Raw genomic sequence first — 16,745 nt, 5'->3', positions numbered from 1 at the left:
AAGATTAAGTTGATTTGATATTTGACAGCCAAAAACAACATTTCTAAAAAAATAATTAGACCGCGGCGCGGTACTCCTTTAATTTGATTGAGGAACAACACGCTGAGTCACTTGCATTACATCTTTTTGCTTTCTCACGAGGAACACGATGGTTTCTCTTCCCATAGTTCAATATGAAGAGAAAATCATCGAAACCGTTGAGCGCAACCCCGTCGTCGTCGTCATTGGAGAGACCGGTTCCGGCAAGAGTACTCAACTCTCTCAGATGCTCCACCGCCGCGGCTACGGTAAAATCGCCATCACTCAGCCCCGTCGAGTCGCCGCCGTCTCCGTCGCCAGGTAACTACACTTCAATTTCACCGAATTGTGCGTAGGACTCCTCGCGTCGTGTTTCCGTTCCTCACTAATACGTGGTCGTTTAAATCCCGCAGACGAGTCGCGCACGAGCTCGGCGTTCAGCTCGGGGAGGAAGTAGGGTACGCCATTCGGTTCGAGGATAGGACTTCGCACAGCACGCGCATAAAGTAATTGCGTTTTCGTTTTTTATTATTCCATTGACTTCACTTGGTTTATTTTCAATTTGTCTCTGATTGTGGTTGACTTGATTGAATTAAGGTATCTTACTGATGGTGTCCTTCTCCGAGAAAGTTTAGCTAATCCTGAATTGAATGAGTATTCTGTGATCATATTGGACGAGGCTCATGAACGGAGTTTAAACACGTAAGATTATTGAATACTGTGTGCTCTTGTTGTTGTCAAGTGTTTGGTGTACGATTGTTGTGTATGAAACTTTTTATGATTGGTGTGTTTATTGTCAGGGATATATTGATGGGGCTAATGAGACGCTTGGTAAATATCCGTTCCTCCGATCTCAAGGTTTTGATCACGTCTGCTACTCTTGATGGGGAAAAAGTATCTAAGTTCTTTGCCGATTGTCCTGTATTGAACGTCCCGGGAAAGTTGTATCCGGTTGAGGTTCTTTATAGCCGTGAGCGTCCCTCAAGCTACCTTGAGTCTTCGCTGAAAACAGCTCTTGGTATGGCATGGAATTTTAAGCTTATCCGCGTGTTAAGTTAAATGCCTGCTTGTGTGTGTAAATAAATTTGCCTTGGCATCATGTAGTTAGTCCAATGCTATGTCAAAGTGTTAAATGTTTGCCTTGCCCATTGCAAACTGATAAAAATTTATACAAGACATACCTATTTTTTGTCGTTAAGGTAACATTTCTTTAAAACTGATATTGGCTCTTAAAAGATAATGGCCATGGTTAAAATTGTTGCATGTGAGAACACAAGCTGCTAAGAGGGGGGGTACATTTTAAATCTGAATTGTGAAATCTATTGTTCATGACTTCATGTTGATGTAAATAATCACATTCACTTCCTTCAGCTCCTTTACTGATTGAATGGCATGTAACTCTGCAAGTAGAAAGTCAGGAAATGTTGTCATATTCTGTTGTTTTGAACACATTCCGTTTCAGATGTATTATTTCCTTTAGCTGTATTTTTTTTTTATTTCTAGTGATTGACTAGGTATTGGTTTTGCAGATATACATATTCGTGAACCGGAAGGGGATATTTTAATATTCATGACTGGACAGGTGAACATTTTTGTTATGTGCTATTTACTGTATACTTTTCTACTCCACAATGTAAATCTTAGTATGTCTTTTGATTATAACTTATTTAGGGGAAATAGCCCCTTTTCTGTTTTGAAGTTTCCCGAGAGAGATTTCCTGTTTCTGTGCGTATAAGTATTTGTTTTCCAGAACTAACCTGTATCCTAAATCCCTCGGTTTCTGATATGATGCAATGCAATGATTGAACATCTTTCAATGATCTTCATGTAGGATGACATAGAGAAGTTGGTATCTAAGTTAGAAGATAAGGTTCGTGCTCTCGAGGAAGGTTCCTGCATGGATGCTATAATCCTCCCCCTACATGGTTCTTTGCCCCCTGAATTGCAGGCAAGTAGTTACTCACTCTAGGTTCCAAATACAATCAAAATTCTATAAACTGATGTGATGATGCATGCTGATACTTCAGATAAAAGAAACAGCAATTGTGAGAATATTTGGAAGGGCATTTTAATTTCATTCTTATACCTAATTCTTAGTTTTCTTTTTAGTTCTGTCTATAGCAAACTTGACTAATTTGCATTTGAAGATTGTTGCTGGCTTAGGTGTGAAACTGCCTTGAGTGTATTTATCTTAGTTCATTCCTCTTTTAACTTGTTGCTTACCTTGTTTGTTTCGTATTACATGTCAAATCATATTTCTTAGCTTGCAATTAACACTCATAATTGTTCCTTTCCATATGGGGGAAAACCTTAAATATACAATGGTTGGTGTTTAAGATATTTTATCCCAGAAAATAAAGTTTGAGGCATTATAATTTTTTTGATGCATTTGATACTCATGCGTGTAACCGAGTTCACCTAGTGGGGTAAGGCTATTGTTATTATTGTTGTCGTTGAAACTCATGCATTTATTATATAATCTTTCAGGTGCGCGTATTTAGTCCTCCACCTCCAAATTGTAGACGAATCATTGTTGCAACAAATATTGCTGAAACTTCCTTGACTGTTGATGGTGTAGTGTAAGGACATTGATTCTTGATTAAATATTGTTATTTTATGATCATCATGAAGATAAATTATTGTGTATTATTATTGTTGTTGTAATTGCTATTATTACTTATTATTATAATTCAAATGTTTTTTTTCTCTCTCTATAGCCTATTCATTTTCATCTTAACTAGAGAAGAGATTAAAAGTTTGTTGCAAACCAAAATTCCCTGTAATACATTTATTGAATAAGTACTGAAGTTCATGATTAAGCTATTTCTGTAAAAGCAATGTCAATATTGCTTAATGTTGCAAGCAGAAGAGTATGAAAACATTGTTGGCAAAATAATAGTGAGTGCTCAATATATACCACAGGCCTCAGCTGGTGATGCATTCTATTTCTTTCTGACATAATTTAAAAATCACATGCAACAGGATGTATCATTGCTTTAACTTATTTTTTAGATTGCATATGTTGAGGTATGTAACTATGCAGTTTTTGTAACGACAATTAATTTAAAGACTAAAGAGGGGGAGGGGGGAGATAATGGCCTGTAGCATATTATGAGATGCAACTATTGAAACAAGTCAGACAACAAACCCTGCTATTTGAATTCGCCTATTGTGATTTGGGGTGTTTTTCAGTCATTTTCTCCTTTAGATCAAGCACATAAACTGTCTTCTCACAGTTTCTGAAACTTTTTTTAATTTTATGAATTTTAGGTATGTTATTGACTCTGGGTATGTGAAGCAAAGGCAGTATAATCCATCTAGTGGCATGTATTCTCTTGATGTTGTTCAAATTAGCAAGTAAGCAATTAATAGTTTGGTACCTCGTTGTGGCCTTCATAAATTTTTAAATACCCAATTCAGAAGTGTTAAGATGATTTCAAATAATTCCTGTGCAGAGTGCAAGCTAACCAGCGAGCAGGCCGAGCTGGACGGACACGTCCTGGGAAATGCTACCGTCTATATCCTTCCCGTATTTACAATGATGAGTTTTTGGACGTTACAGTTCCTGAAATTCAGAGATCTTCCCTTGCTGGCAGTGTTCTTTACTTGAAGTCATTGGACCTCCCAGATATTGACATTCTAAAATTTGACTTTCTGGATCCTCCATCATGTAACATACTATCTTGGGAATCTTTTTTTATCATCTCAAACATTTTAATTCCTTTTTATATTTTGGGGGGAGGGGGTTGGTCCTTATATTAGTTTCTTGTAGTTTTAAATATTCTTTATCCTTGACTAGCAGCTACCAAGTTAATGAGTTTTGCTCAAGTTTAATCTGGTGATTTAATAACTGGGTTTTCTGCAGCTGAGTCCTTACAAGATGCCTTGAAGCAGTTATTTCTGATTGATGCTATTGATGAAAATGGTGCAATTACAAGTATTGGACAGAAAATGGCTGGTACTTGATTTCTTTCTTTACATCTTAGTGTTGAATTTTAAACATCTGTATGTAGAACTAACACATTATGTAATATTGTTATCTTTATCAAGATTTTGATGATGGCTTTCACTAGTTTACCATTTTTCTGTCTATTATTTTCATAGAAGTTTCTTTCTGCCAGACTTGACAATGAAATTTGTGCTTGGTGTTGACCATAAAATTTATTCTTTTCTTACACATTCATTTTCCTAATCATGTGTACTTCTCTTGGTTCCCTGAGTTGTTTCTTGATTCTATGCAGAGCTTCCCTTAGAACCATCATTGGCAAAAACTTTAATGGAGGCAAACAATTATGGTTGCTTATATGAGGCTTTGACTGTTGCTGCCATGTTATCAGCTGAAACTACATTGCTACCAGGGCAGAGGTGGACTAGTCTGAACTCTGAAGTTTATATAGATAGATAGAGATAGCGAGGGAGAGAAAGAGAAAGAGTAGGAGGATTGTATCATCCCCCGCATTTTCAATTATACTGAAAAGGCTACTGTCTTTCAAATAACTCCATTCTTATAAAATGTTTAACAATTTACCTACTTGTGAATAATTCTACTATCAGTGAACAAAACAAATGAAAAAAAAAACTGGAACATAGGATGATGTGTATCTTGTGTTTTACCGTGCCGAGGCTTATATGTTTATACATCGACAAGGACTGAGTAACTGAGCAGTAACAAAACTCCTTTAATGTGCAGGAAGACTGAGAAGAAGAGGAAACATACTATATCTAACCTTCCTGATGGTTCTGGATTGGGTGATCACATTCAATTGCTGCAGATATACGAGTGCTGGGATCAAACTGATTTTGACATTGGCTGGTGCAAAGATAATGGCTTGCAGGTACCTATATGTGATCTAGTAATGTCAACTGTCAAGGCTGACATAAATTTGGGACTAAGCTTTTGCAATGAAGTCTGTTAAAAATGTTTAGTTAGAAGGCTAGTAATATCCTTGTGGAATATTTGTCTTCACTCTTCACACATTTGATTCAGATATAGTATCCTTTAAAGAAAAATTCTTATGGGTCATTGTGAAAGACGTACTGTTATTTCTTGATGATAATGCATGCTTGCATTTTTATTTTACCTAACAGCTTTCTAAAATTTGTTGTCTTCATAGGAGAGCCATTCTAAAATATGAAGTGATAAGTATGTACATATGGATCTTTTGTATTTGTTCAATGCATAATATATGTGATCATTCTGGAATCAACTGATTGAAGGTGCGAGGGATGTTGTTTGTCAGAGACGTCCGTAAGCAGTTATCCCAGATAATGCAGAAAATATCAAAGGGTTAGTATTCCACAATCTTGAGGAATTTACCTTTATAAAGTGAATAATAATATACTTTTAGATGCTGTGATAATGTCACTACACTAGTAAAAACGAACCAGCATTTTGATTTTGACACATTCATATCCTCTTTAATCTTTTTATTCATTAGTTTTAATTGCTCTTTTCCTTTTGCCTTCCCTTCATCCTTATTGCGTTGATATGAGCTTGTTTGTGATTTGTATAGGATTAATGGGGTCAAAACTCTTTAAGTTTGGGGAAAACTATTGGTTTCCACTATATATCTATCATGTTATGTATGTTGTTTCCTCCCCACTTTACATATTTTTTCAATCTCGCAATAGGACCACTGGATGTAAGGGCAAATGGGAAAAGAGAAGAGTTCAGGCAGGATTATCGAAATTTGAGGAAGGCTTTATGTATGGGCTATGCGAATCAGCTGGCTGAAAGAAAGATGCATCACAATGGTTATCGAACTTTGGGTTTCCAAGCTCAAGTAGTCCAGGTAATATAAGTTTCTAGTCACTATTGCATATCACCATTACTTTTAGCAGCTCTTTTGATTCATGTTGTGTTAATATAATATCTCCTTTAAATTTGTTCCTTATATTCATACACTTTTACTGTGAAGTCCATATCTAAGGGTGATGGAACTTACAGAAATGTCCCAATGAAAAAAAAGTCTATGTACTGTGAATTTGTGGAAGTTCAGAACTAGTGACTAGTGTTTGTGAATTTCAACCGAATCCTTGGTTTGTAGATACATTAATTTTCTGAATCTTCTGTACTAGGTGCATCCGTCATCTGTGTTGAGTCTTGATGACCTGGGGAAGTTCCCAGACTATGTTGTGTACCATGAACTAATTGCTACGCCACGGCCGTACATGAGAAATGTATGTGCTGTTGAGATGAGATGGGTTATACCTATTATTAACAAGCTCAAGAGCCTGGATGTGTACAAATTAAGGTAGGTAAACTATCATGGCATTGATGTGTACAGTTTTTTTTCTTTTTCATTTTTGGGGGGAGGGGGGGGCTATGATCATTGATGGCTCTAATTCCTTTATCTGAAGCAGTGGTGGTGTTCATCATGTTGAGGAGGAACCTGAGAAAAAGCTTCCAGATTTTCCCAAGAAGGATGTTGAGGTGGCTAGTACTGCTGATGACCGTGAAAGTAGAATCCAAGCTGCTAGAGAACGATTTCTTGCTCGTAAAGGCAAAAAATGAGCCTGAAAGGATGGAGAGGTTAAATACACTAGAGATGATCTTGGCCTGTCAGGCATTTTATTAGCTGGTATAGTTACCTGAAAGGATGGAAGAGTCTGGATGAGCTGATGCTTGAGTTTTCCACGTTGTCACAACACCAATTTCGTGCTATGATGTTATCTCAGCTTGATCCTCATCAGTTGTCTCTCCCAAACATTACAAGATTTAGCACAAAAACCTAAGATTTGGTCTCATACTGTTCTGATATGTTGGTTGATGAGTGGCTGAATGCATATATACTTTGTGCTCATGCTTTTGGTTTGAAATATACCCAGAAAGAAGAAAGAAAAAGGAAGAGGAGACAGAAAGTAGCAAGTCCCCTTCACAAGTAAATGTTAATTAAACAGTTTAGGGGTTTTGAAATGCAATCGTGGTTACTGTCATCTGATTGTGATAATTACCTTTGAGTGGCACACTTTGCCTGATAGTTAAATTACATTTTTGTTTATATTGAGCCCGTTTAGATGGAGATAATGCCTAGCTGAGATTGCATTGGAAGTTAAACTTAAAACATTATGTAGTTATGTATATGAAACAAGATCAATCTTTCTCTAATAGGGTGTTGATTCTCAACCTGATGATCACTAATTCAAGGTGTTGGGACATCACCTATAATCAATGATTAAAAAAAAATGAAAAAAGGTTTCCAATTTGGGGTCTTTGTCTAAAAAAAGATAGGATTATAATCAGCGTAATCCAGATATTTAATTTCTACTACAATTTTTTAGTTTCATCTATTTGATTAATTTGTATTGATTCTAATGAATCTGAAATAATCAAAAAACAAATCTTATTCTTTGGATTCTAATTTTTTTAGATTTTGGATTCTTTTTACAATCCCGGTATCATATTAAAAAAAGAAAGGGGAAAGACTGAATTGATGTCTTCTAACGATGGCATATTCTTTGCTTTGGTGTATTAAGATTTCAATCTTTGCGTATCTCGTCATGTTTAATCACGTTAGCATGATACATACCGTAGCATATGCAAAAATATTTATGTTTATAAAAAATCTTTCTTGGCCAGTGAGGGGTGACTCAAATGTCGATTAAGTTTAGCAGTACCGCTGTGGGTCAATTGTAAGTAATTTTATACATTAGACCATATTTAAATGGCCATAAAAAGTCATTTAAATTTGATTCATACAATATATGGATGATTGTAAAATGATTTTTATACAGTAGTATATATATATATATATATATATATATATTAATACTAGTACAAATGTTATTGTTGTTTACTATTTTCCAATCGATCAGTGAAGGTCAATTCAAATGGTAATACTGTTAAGTATTTCCATAAACTGGACTGTCATTGAGATTTATGGTGAACTTTTGACTTTAGTGAGATGCTTCTTTTTTCATAAACTTTTATTTCAAATAAAAAAAAAGGAAAAAATCATGTCATTATACTACTATATACGGTTATACACCATGCATTGAAAGTAGCGAAACACACTCACGGGACGATCGACAGAACCGCGTAACACGTAGAAGGAGCCCAGAATGATGATAAGAGAGAAAATTAATTTGTCGATGCAATGTACGTTCCAAAGTTGATAGCTAGCGTACAAAATTATGTATGCAACAGCAATTTCAAGTGGCAGTGTAAGAGAATTGTTATGATACCTTCATGCAAAATGATATTTAATGCGAATTAATTACAAAGCGTTTATCAATTACTAACTTTATAATAATAATTTTAATTTTCAATATAGTTAATAAAAAGCTTCACAAAGTCAGCTTAATAGTTATGCTCATCGTCCCTAACATAGTAAGTAGTAAGGTTTTTTTTTTTTTTTGCTTTTTTATAGAACCACGACTTTCTTTCAATTAAATAAGATTATTATATGCGATAATTATTTTCTGAGTACTTAATACTTTATATTGCTTCATGTTCTAAGCTCAAAGTCACGATTCAAAAATCAATCTTGTATTTAATAAACAATAAGTTTGATCAAGGACAAAAGGAGGCACTCCTCATTCCGATGCTTTCATTTACGATAGTGGGTCCACACACTTGCATGCAGCTTCTATGCAAAGGTGGCAGCTTGTGTAGCTCCTATATTGCAAGGTGGCACTTCGTCTATATAGTTTCTGCTACATGGTTTGTTTTTTCTGGACTCATTGTTGACAAGGGGAAAAACTTTCTGCTATAAGTAAGAACCATGAATCTCATACTCTTTTGACTCTCTTTGTTTCATGAAAGTTTATGATGATGATATAATATAATCACTATACTATCACTCAAATATTCAGGATCTAGCTATCATTCTTTTTCCCCCTATAAAAATTTCCTTTGAGTTTTCAGCTTCTGTTCCTTAGGAGTTTGAAGTTTTGATACTGAAAAATGAAACTGAGTCCAAGAGAGGTGGAGAAACTAGGCCTTCACAATGCTGGCTACCTTGCTCAGAAACGTCTTGCTCGTGGTTTAAGACTCAATTATACTGAAGCTGTGGCACTCATTGCCACGCAGGTACTTGCATTTATATATATATATATTTTTTGGTGATTAATGATTATCCAACTTGCATGCTTTTTTTTTTTTTTATGATTAATGATTATCTTCCTTGCATGCTTTTGTTTTTATATATATAGATTATGGAATTTGCTCGTGATGGTGAAAAGACTGTGGCACAACTAATGTGCATTGGGAAACATCTATTGGGGAGGTATTGTATTTTTGTATATATATATTGTCATTTTTCATCATCTCATTCTCAAACCCCATGACATATATATATATATATATATGCTTTAGATAAGAGTTTCATCGAAGTATATGAATGGACTCCATGTTCTTTGAGTCATTTTGAACTAGAAAAAGCTGAATGAGCCATTTTAAACAGGAGACAAGTTCTTCCAGAGGTTCAACATCTCTTGAATGCTGTTCAGGTATTTGTCTCACTATGGAAATGTAGCTATTATCTACCAATAAAAGCACTCTCACTAATGGCTTTGTAGACATTATCTGAAGTCTCATTATTTCAGTTATTAATGACGATCTTTCTTTTTGCCGCTATAATTCAAACTACATATTTTTTTCTTATAGAAAGTGTTAATATATTTCATCATTATTTAATCTCTGTATTATGGATCTTAAACTTCAAATGGATAAGTGTATCTCCAAATTTGTCATTATTTATCTTAGGACTCTCCTCTCATCCCTCTGATTATCAAATTTTGTAGTCATTATTAATTATTATTACCTGTATTTATATTTGAATATAGGTTGAAGCTACCTTTCCTGATGGGACTAAGCTGGTCACAGTTCATGATCCAATTTCCTGTGAGCATGGAGATCTAGGGCAAGCACTATTTGGTTCTTTTCTTCCAGGTTTGCTTCTATTATCATCTTGAAAATTGATAATTTGTTAGTTGGTATATCTCTCTCTCTCTGATGAGTGTTTCCAGATGTGATCATGCCATGCATGTACTTTGAAGCTTTGCTTAACCAGTTGAATCGAACATGGCTCACAAAACTGCATCTTTTTTATTTATCTTTTACTCTCCTGTATTATTTTTCTGTTTTGGTTTATAATCAACATTTTCATTGTTTATTGGGAAAGGAGGAATTTCTTGTTTTTTTTATTATTTTAATATTGAATTATGAGAGTTTAAAATATCTATGAAGTGTAATTTGAGGCTAAATTTTATGAGAAAAGATTATTGACTAGTCAATGATGGTCAGCCATCTGGTTTTTCTTTTTAAATTAAAATAGCTTGAAACATATAACCAGTCACTGCATTATTCCAAAGAGCTAAATATTCCTCCAATATGCATATGGGTTTGAAAACATTCACTCCTTTAGTGTATAGTTTGTATGGTTTCATGTTGAAATCACATAACACGCATAAAAAACATGAAAAAGTGAAAGCTATATGAAGTTCCTTCGTGTTAACATGAAAATTTGACACGATTTTCCTAAAACTGATGCAAAACCAAACATATTATGGTTATGGATATGCACAAGTACAGGTTTAATTCTGTAAGCACATTAGCATTTCTCTTGATTGGGAGGAAAATGTGTTTGCAGTACCTTCACTTGACAAGTTTGCTGAGAACAAAGAAGATAATAGAATTCCAGGTGAAATAATATATGGAGATGGAAGTCTAGTTCTTAACCCTGGAAAGAATGCAGTGATTCTCAAAGTTGTCAGCAATGGAGACCGGCCAATTCAGGTGTTTGGCTTAACTTGTCTACAAGATTTTTTCCACTGTGTTGTTCCTACCACCTCAACATTTTAAACAATTTTTTTAGTTTTCTTTATGCATTAAAATGTCAAACTGATTTATGCAATTTTAAAAATGCACAAGATTTGCTATTGTTACATGCATGGCTGCAGCTTCTGAATGCAGTGTGATAAGCTGTTTTTCTTAACTTATTGTAACGTATGAAATAATGAAGTGATGTTAACGACTGCTATTCGGTTTGTGCTGGTTTCGTTACGGTTTTTACTGGTTGATTATTTGAGGATTTCAATTGTTTTAAGGGTCCTCTGGAGACTAAAATCTGAGTATGTGCATGCTGTTGGCCTTTTTAAGTTCAAAGTGTTGCAAATGTAGACAATTTTTTTCATCTCTCTTGTGTACTACTGTTTCACAAATCAGAAGCTTGAGTTTCTTTCTTGTCAGACCAAATATTGTTACAATTTTGACACTTGTCAGAATAATAAATTTTAGGAGTTCAAATATCCAAACAAATTGATTTCTTGTTAGGTTTTCCAAGTGAATTGAAGCAAACATTGCCTAATAGTTATGAAAAATTCAGGTTGGTAGCCACTATCATTTTATTGAAGTAAATCCCTACTTGACTTTTGATCGAAGGAAAGCATATGGCATGCGCCTCAATATAGCTGCAGGAACTGCTGTTCGCTTTGAGGTGCAATTCTACATTGCTGCAAGTTTTTTATTTATTTATTTATGACATGTTCAACAGTTGAACAGTTGAACACTTGAACTTATTAATTTAATAGATTCTAAATGATTAACCACATACATATTTACTCTTAAAAAGCCAGGGGATAGTAAAAGCGTTAAGCTTGTAAGAATTGGAGGTAACAAAGTCATTAGAGGAGGTAATGGCATTGCTGATGGTCAAGTTAATGAAACCAATCTTAGAGAAGCAATGGAGGCTGTGTGCAAACGGGGATTTGGACATAAGGAAGAGGAAGATGCAAGGTTTATCATTTGTTACTGAAGTCCTTGTTATATACATTTGCTTACATCTTTAACTATTCCACATTTGAGAATAAATGAAGATTTCTTACCTCAAATTGTAAATTTCCCAGTGAAGGTATTACTGGTGACCCTGACAGTCCATTCACCACAATCATTCCTCGTGAGGAATATGCTAACAAGTACGGTCCAACTACTGGTGACAAAATCCGTCTTGGTGACACTGATTTGTTTGCTAAAATTGAGAAAGATTTTGCTCTCTATGGTGATGAATGTGTTTTTGGAGGTGGGAAAGTTTTAAGAGATGGAATGGGTCAGTCATGTGGGCATCCACCTGCAATCTCCTTGGATACTGTTATAACAAATGCTGTGATAATTGATTATAGTGGAATCATCAAAGCGGATATAGGCATTAAAGATGGTCTCATTGTTTCAATTGGAAAAGCAGGAAATCCAGACATCATGGATGATGTATTTTTTAATATGATCATTGGGGTAAGTTCCCATCCAAAGATCTGAAGCAATTAACTGAATTCATACACCATTATCTTGACACAACTTATTTGCATGTCATCCATATCAAGGCTAATACTGAAGTTATTGCTGGAGAAGGGTTGATTGTAACAGCAGGGGCTATAGATTGTCACGTGCATTATATATGCCCTCAATTAGTAGATGAGGCCATATCAAGCGGTGAGTTTTACAAGTAGAAGCAATTTATACAGAAAGATTTCATTACCGCAGGTATCTTTTAAATATTAACGAATGGTCAAGGAAGTACAGGTTCTTTTACTTTCTCTTATGAATAATAACACACTCCCAATCTTTGGTTAAAGGGAAGAGAAATTCTTGCTTACATTTCTCACCTCATCTCCTTTTCCCCAGGGTAGATATCAGCGTAGGCAGATGAATTTGATGGAGTTTAATGAGTCCTTTTGTACTTTGTATGTAGGCATCACAACATTAGTGGGAGGTGGAACCGGACCGACTGCTGGAACACGTGCCACAACTTGTACACCAGCACCATCTCAGATGAAACTAATGCTGCAATCAACTGATGACCTGCCTCTAAACTTTGGTTTCACTGGCAAAGTGTGTTGCCTTTTTGATATATCTTCTGTTTATGTCTTGTTTTTCTTGTCATATTGCAAAGTTATTTTTCTTGTTCCTTGCTCAATGTTATGTGATGGATTTAAGACCTCTCTTTCTTCAAATAATTCAATTTACTTTCTATTGGTTGCTTTAGGGAAGTAGTTCCAAGCCTGATGAACTACATGACATAATCAAGGCTGGAGCAATGGGACTGAAGCTGCATGAGGACTGGGGAAGTACTCCCGCTGCAATAGACAGTTGCTTGACTGTTGCTGATCAATACGATATCCAGGCACAACATTCTTCATTACATTTTCTTTTGTAATTTTTATCAATATCTGCTGCTAACTTTTATGATTACAGATTAACATACATACCGACACCCTAAATGAAGCTGGATTTGTCGAACATAGCATTGCAGCATTTAAAGGAAGAACTATTCATACTTACCACAGGTATAATGCTAACATCACAATTGTTTTCCCCTTATAAATCTCAGACATGACATGTAAAATTCAATCTATAGGAGTATTAGTGTAAGGAAAGCAGCTAATATATATTTTATAATACAACATTTTTCTACTGTTATTGAATATGATTTCATCTGTGATGTATATAGGTGATAGATTAAAAATTATGTTTTTCCTAAAATAAATTTTCTCACTTCTACAAATGTCCTATGCTTATGGATATTGCTCTCTTTCCTTTGGAAATGATGACTTGGACATGGTTTATACTTTATATTACATATTCACTTCTTGCAATCACAAATAGAAATGGAAAACACAATGCGACTTTTATTTTCTAGTCTAAGTTGTATTTGGCTGATTCTTGATGTTTCTATATTGTTTACTTGAGCAGTGAAGGTGCAGGTGGTGGTCATGCTCCAGATATCATCAAAGTATGTGGTATGAAGAATGTTCTGCCCTCATCAACAAACCCAACACGCCCTTTAACACTCAATACTATAGATGAGCATCTTGACATGTTGGTAAGATATAAATCTGGTAAAGGTAGTAATGATGTGCATTGTGATGACATGTGGTTCTCAATTTAGACTTTCTGTGGCATGCAGATGGTCTGCCATCATCTGAATAGGGAAATTCCAGAAGACTTAGCTTTTGCATGTTCAAGGATAAGAGAAGGAACGATTGCTGCCGAAGATATTTTGCATGATATTGGGGCCATTAGCATCATATCTTCTGATTCTCAGGCTATGGGTCGAGTTGGAGAGGTTTTTATTCAAGCTCGGCCATCTAAATATGATTTTCTTCCTGACTCACCTTTATTATATATGAAAAATGAAAAAATAAATAGGGTGCTTCATACATTTGTCTAACTAAGTGTTGAAATGAAATGGAGTAATTCGCATGTGGCATTTTTCACAATATGTTTTGTTGTAAGATCTGTTACTGTGTCATCTTTATGTTGTTGTCTCCAATACCCCCATGTGTTTTTTTGTAGTACACTAGTACTAGTAACTATTGGTGAAAATCTAGTTTTTTTTCCCTTTTTGAACCCTCAGGCTTTGATAAGTTGCATTATTTCTTCCTTAGGTGATAAGCAGAACTTGGCAAACTGCCAATAAGATGAAGGTACAACGAGGACCACTCCAGCCTGGTGAATCCGACAATGACAACTTCCGGATCAAACGATACATTGCAAAATACACTATAAATCCAGCTATAGCGAATGGTTTTTCACAATATGTTGGTTCGGTGGAGGTATATGTGATTTTTAAATGTTGAATGCATGCTCAATATATGCATTAATTTTCTAGGAAAAGAAAAAAAAAACCTGAGATTTCCTTTTGATTAAATGACTTGTTATATACAATGTGTTTACCATTTAACTGATTAAAGTATAAGGTCACTGTTTCATAATTTATTTTTTTTGTCAAAAAAGAATGTTACACTTTGGCACTTTGCCATAGCCTATGGCAATCTCATTCAAAATGAGAGGAGTGAAACAGAAATGCAGAAATTACTAGTGGTATTTCCCGTGAAAAAGCAAGGTTGAAAATGTCATCAATACTTCCTGACCTATGTTGGCCATTGGCCTCTTGTTTACCTCAGGAAAGAAGCATGCACATGTTAGTTGGTACTTGGTAGGAATTTAGTGGATTAGATAAAGTCAAGACCTTTTATCTACATTTTTTGATAAAGTTGTTTAAGCAGTTCTTATTGAACATTTGAACTTGAACTTTCAGTTTTTTTTTTTTTTTTTGAAAAGTTCAGATTGAGAAAAATGAATAGTTATGCATCTAAGCCACTATACAAGTAGGTCTTCTCTTCTCTCATAATTTAACTTCAAACTTAACATATCAGAGGACAGCTATAAATCTGACTCTAAACCTTGTAATTTTAGCATTATCATCCAGATCGCTGCATTTATGTGCCTAACTTTGCAGGTGGGAAAGTTAGCTGATCTTGTGATGTGGAAGCCATCTTTTTTTGGGGCAAAACCAGAAATGGTGATCAAAGGTGGGGTGGTTGCATGGGCTGATATGGGTGACCCAAATGCAAGCATCCCCACTCCTGAACCGGTAAAGTTTTTGTGTCTAACTAGTTTGGCTTGAGTTTTTAAGTAGAGTGCCTCTTGCATAGTCTTTTTTGGTATTTAGATTCCTTAATGTTGTTCTATATTTCCTGATTTGACCATAAAAGAATTAAATTGCTTCTACTAATGGAGTCTATTTTAGTTTTCTTAAGGGCACACACACCTCACCTCACATCGGCTAATGCATTTAGGAAAATGAAATCGCTGCCAAACTTCCAATCTAAGATTCGAACACCAAGCTAGCGTCTCGAGTAAACCCCTGACTGAAAATTAAAATTATATAAGATTTGCTTAATGGTGACAATGATCAAACATATTACACTAATGATGATAAACTTTTTATTACTTGCTTCATTAGCATTCAGAATCAATTTCATGCACCATTGCACAAGTTCTAATGAAAAATTTGTGGTTGAGACTAATTTGGACACACACCTCAATGAGATTAGAAAATCTGTATTACTAAAATACAAAACAGACAGACAGACAATTAGTGTGTGTTTGGATTGACGTTTCACATGCTCCAAACATCCATTCACACTTTCTAATGCACAAATCCAAAAGCTACAATACTGAAGGTTTGAGAAAAATGTCCGCTACGTTCAATGGGACATTTTTGCAAACATGCTCTTAGTTGTTGGGCAATTAGCATTTTGATGAAACTGCTTCCACTAAACTTTCTAAACACAATATTGTAGGTGAAGATGAGGCCTATGTTTGGAACACTAGGCAAGGCTGGTGGTGCTTTATCCATAGCTTTTGTGAGCAAGGCATGGAACCCTCTATCCCTCATACTTACATAAACAATTTAGTACTAAAATTACAAACTTACATTGTTGTTGTTGTTTCACAAACAGGCAGCTGTAGACCAGAGAGTACATGCTCTATACGGACTGAACAAGAGGGTGGAAGCAGTAGGCAATGTGAGGAAGCTCACTAAACTAGACATGAAACTTAATGACTCTCTTCCACAAATCACTGTCGACCCAGATAACTACACTGTTACAGCAGATGGCGAGGTTCTCACCAGTTTTGCAACCACCTTTGTTCCCCTTTCTCGAAATTACTTCCTCTTTTAAGTACTAGCTCCCATAAATAAAGCTTAAAAATTATCTCTCTTCTAAGGTTTTAATGTGTAGCACTACCCTTATAAATTTTTTAGTTCCCCTGCTCTTGTTCTTATGAATTCAGATGCAATAAAACCAAGTGTGTTGGTTTGGTATCTGTTATGTTTTTTTGTTCTTTTTAAGGCATCAATTCTGCTCTGGTGAAGATGCACAAGATAGAATTAAATCATTAGATGAATCCCTGTTTAAAGAATAAGAAGAAACTTGGTGAAAAA

General features: G+C 35.1%; 2 protein-coding genes across 4 annotated transcripts; both read left to right on the top strand.

Moving 5' to 3' along the window:
* Positions 1 to 99: 99 nt before the first annotated feature.
* Positions 100 to 7,126, top strand: LOC114412816 (probable pre-mRNA-splicing factor ATP-dependent RNA helicase DEAH4). Of its 2 annotated transcripts, none has more exons than XM_028376878.1 (16): positions 100 to 339; positions 432 to 524; positions 616 to 720; positions 819 to 1,036; positions 1,548 to 1,600; positions 1,850 to 1,966; positions 2,506 to 2,597; positions 3,289 to 3,375; positions 3,474 to 3,688; positions 3,884 to 3,976; positions 4,260 to 4,383; positions 4,709 to 4,853; positions 5,236 to 5,305; positions 5,650 to 5,810; positions 6,097 to 6,272; positions 6,379 to 7,126. In XM_028376878.1, the coding sequence occupies exons 1-16, from the start codon at positions 149 to 151 to the stop codon at positions 6,530 to 6,532; spliced, it is 2,094 nt and encodes a 697-aa protein (XP_028232679.1). In that variant the 5' UTR covers positions 100 to 148; the 3' UTR covers positions 6,533 to 7,126. The 2 variants fall into 2 exon arrangements, with proteins under 2 accessions (XP_028232679.1, XP_028232680.1); XM_028376879.1 differs by having other exon boundaries at positions 101 to 339; positions 6,382 to 7,123.
* A 1,516-nt stretch (positions 7,127 to 8,642) lies between these two features.
* Positions 8,643 to 16,627, top strand: LOC114412815 (urease). 2 transcript variants are annotated; one of them, XM_028376877.1, is made up of 19 exons: positions 8,643 to 8,732; positions 8,899 to 9,049; positions 9,172 to 9,245; positions 9,423 to 9,468; positions 9,805 to 9,910; positions 10,611 to 10,756; positions 11,346 to 11,456; positions 11,592 to 11,755; positions 11,866 to 12,247; positions 12,337 to 12,445; positions 12,705 to 12,844; positions 12,999 to 13,136; positions 13,208 to 13,299; positions 13,706 to 13,835; positions 13,920 to 14,078; positions 14,401 to 14,568; positions 15,255 to 15,389; positions 16,102 to 16,173; positions 16,261 to 16,627. In XM_028376877.1, the coding sequence occupies exons 2-19, from the start codon at positions 8,924 to 8,926 to the stop codon at positions 16,480 to 16,482; spliced, it is 2,520 nt and encodes an 839-aa protein (XP_028232678.1). In that variant the 5' UTR covers positions 8,643 to 8,732; positions 8,899 to 8,923; the 3' UTR covers positions 16,483 to 16,627. The 2 variants fall into 2 exon arrangements, with proteins under 2 accessions (XP_028232678.1, XP_028232676.1); XM_028376875.1 differs by lacking the exon at positions 8,643 to 8,732 and having other exon boundaries at positions 8,753 to 9,049.
* Positions 16,628 to 16,745: the final 118 nt, after the last annotated feature.

This window comes from Glycine soja, chromosome 5 (assembly GCF_004193775.1).
Source record: "Glycine soja cultivar W05 chromosome 5, ASM419377v2, whole genome shotgun sequence".
In the NCBI taxonomy this organism is placed as follows: Eukaryota; Viridiplantae; Streptophyta; class Magnoliopsida; order Fabales; family Fabaceae; genus Glycine; species Glycine soja.
Note: the sequence above shows the minus strand (reverse complement) of the source record. Positions and strands in the feature narration are given on the sequence as shown.

Bases quoted from the DNA above. Each gene is read 5' to 3' on its own strand.
- LOC114412816 (XM_028376878.1), top strand. From the start codon at position 149: ATGGTTTCTCTTCCCATAGTTCAATATGAAGAGAAAATCATCGAAACC. The intron at 721-818 runs GTAAGATTATTG...GTTTATTGTCAG, and splicing joins CATGAACGGAGTTTAAACAC to GGATATATTGATGGGGCTAA. The intron at 1,037-1,547 runs GTATGGCATGGA...TTGGTTTTGCAG, and splicing joins TTCGCTGAAAACAGCTCTTG to ATATACATATTCGTGAACCG.
- LOC114412815 (XM_028376877.1), top strand. From the start codon at position 8,924: ATGAAACTGAGTCCAAGAGAGGTGGAGAAACTAGGCCTTCACAATGCT. The intron at 9,911-10,610 runs GTTTGCTTCTAT...ATGTGTTTGCAG, and splicing joins ATTTGGTTCTTTTCTTCCAG to TACCTTCACTTGACAAGTTT. The intron at 12,248-12,336 runs GTAAGTTCCCAT...ATCCATATCAAG, and splicing joins TTTTTAATATGATCATTGGG to GCTAATACTGAAGTTATTGC.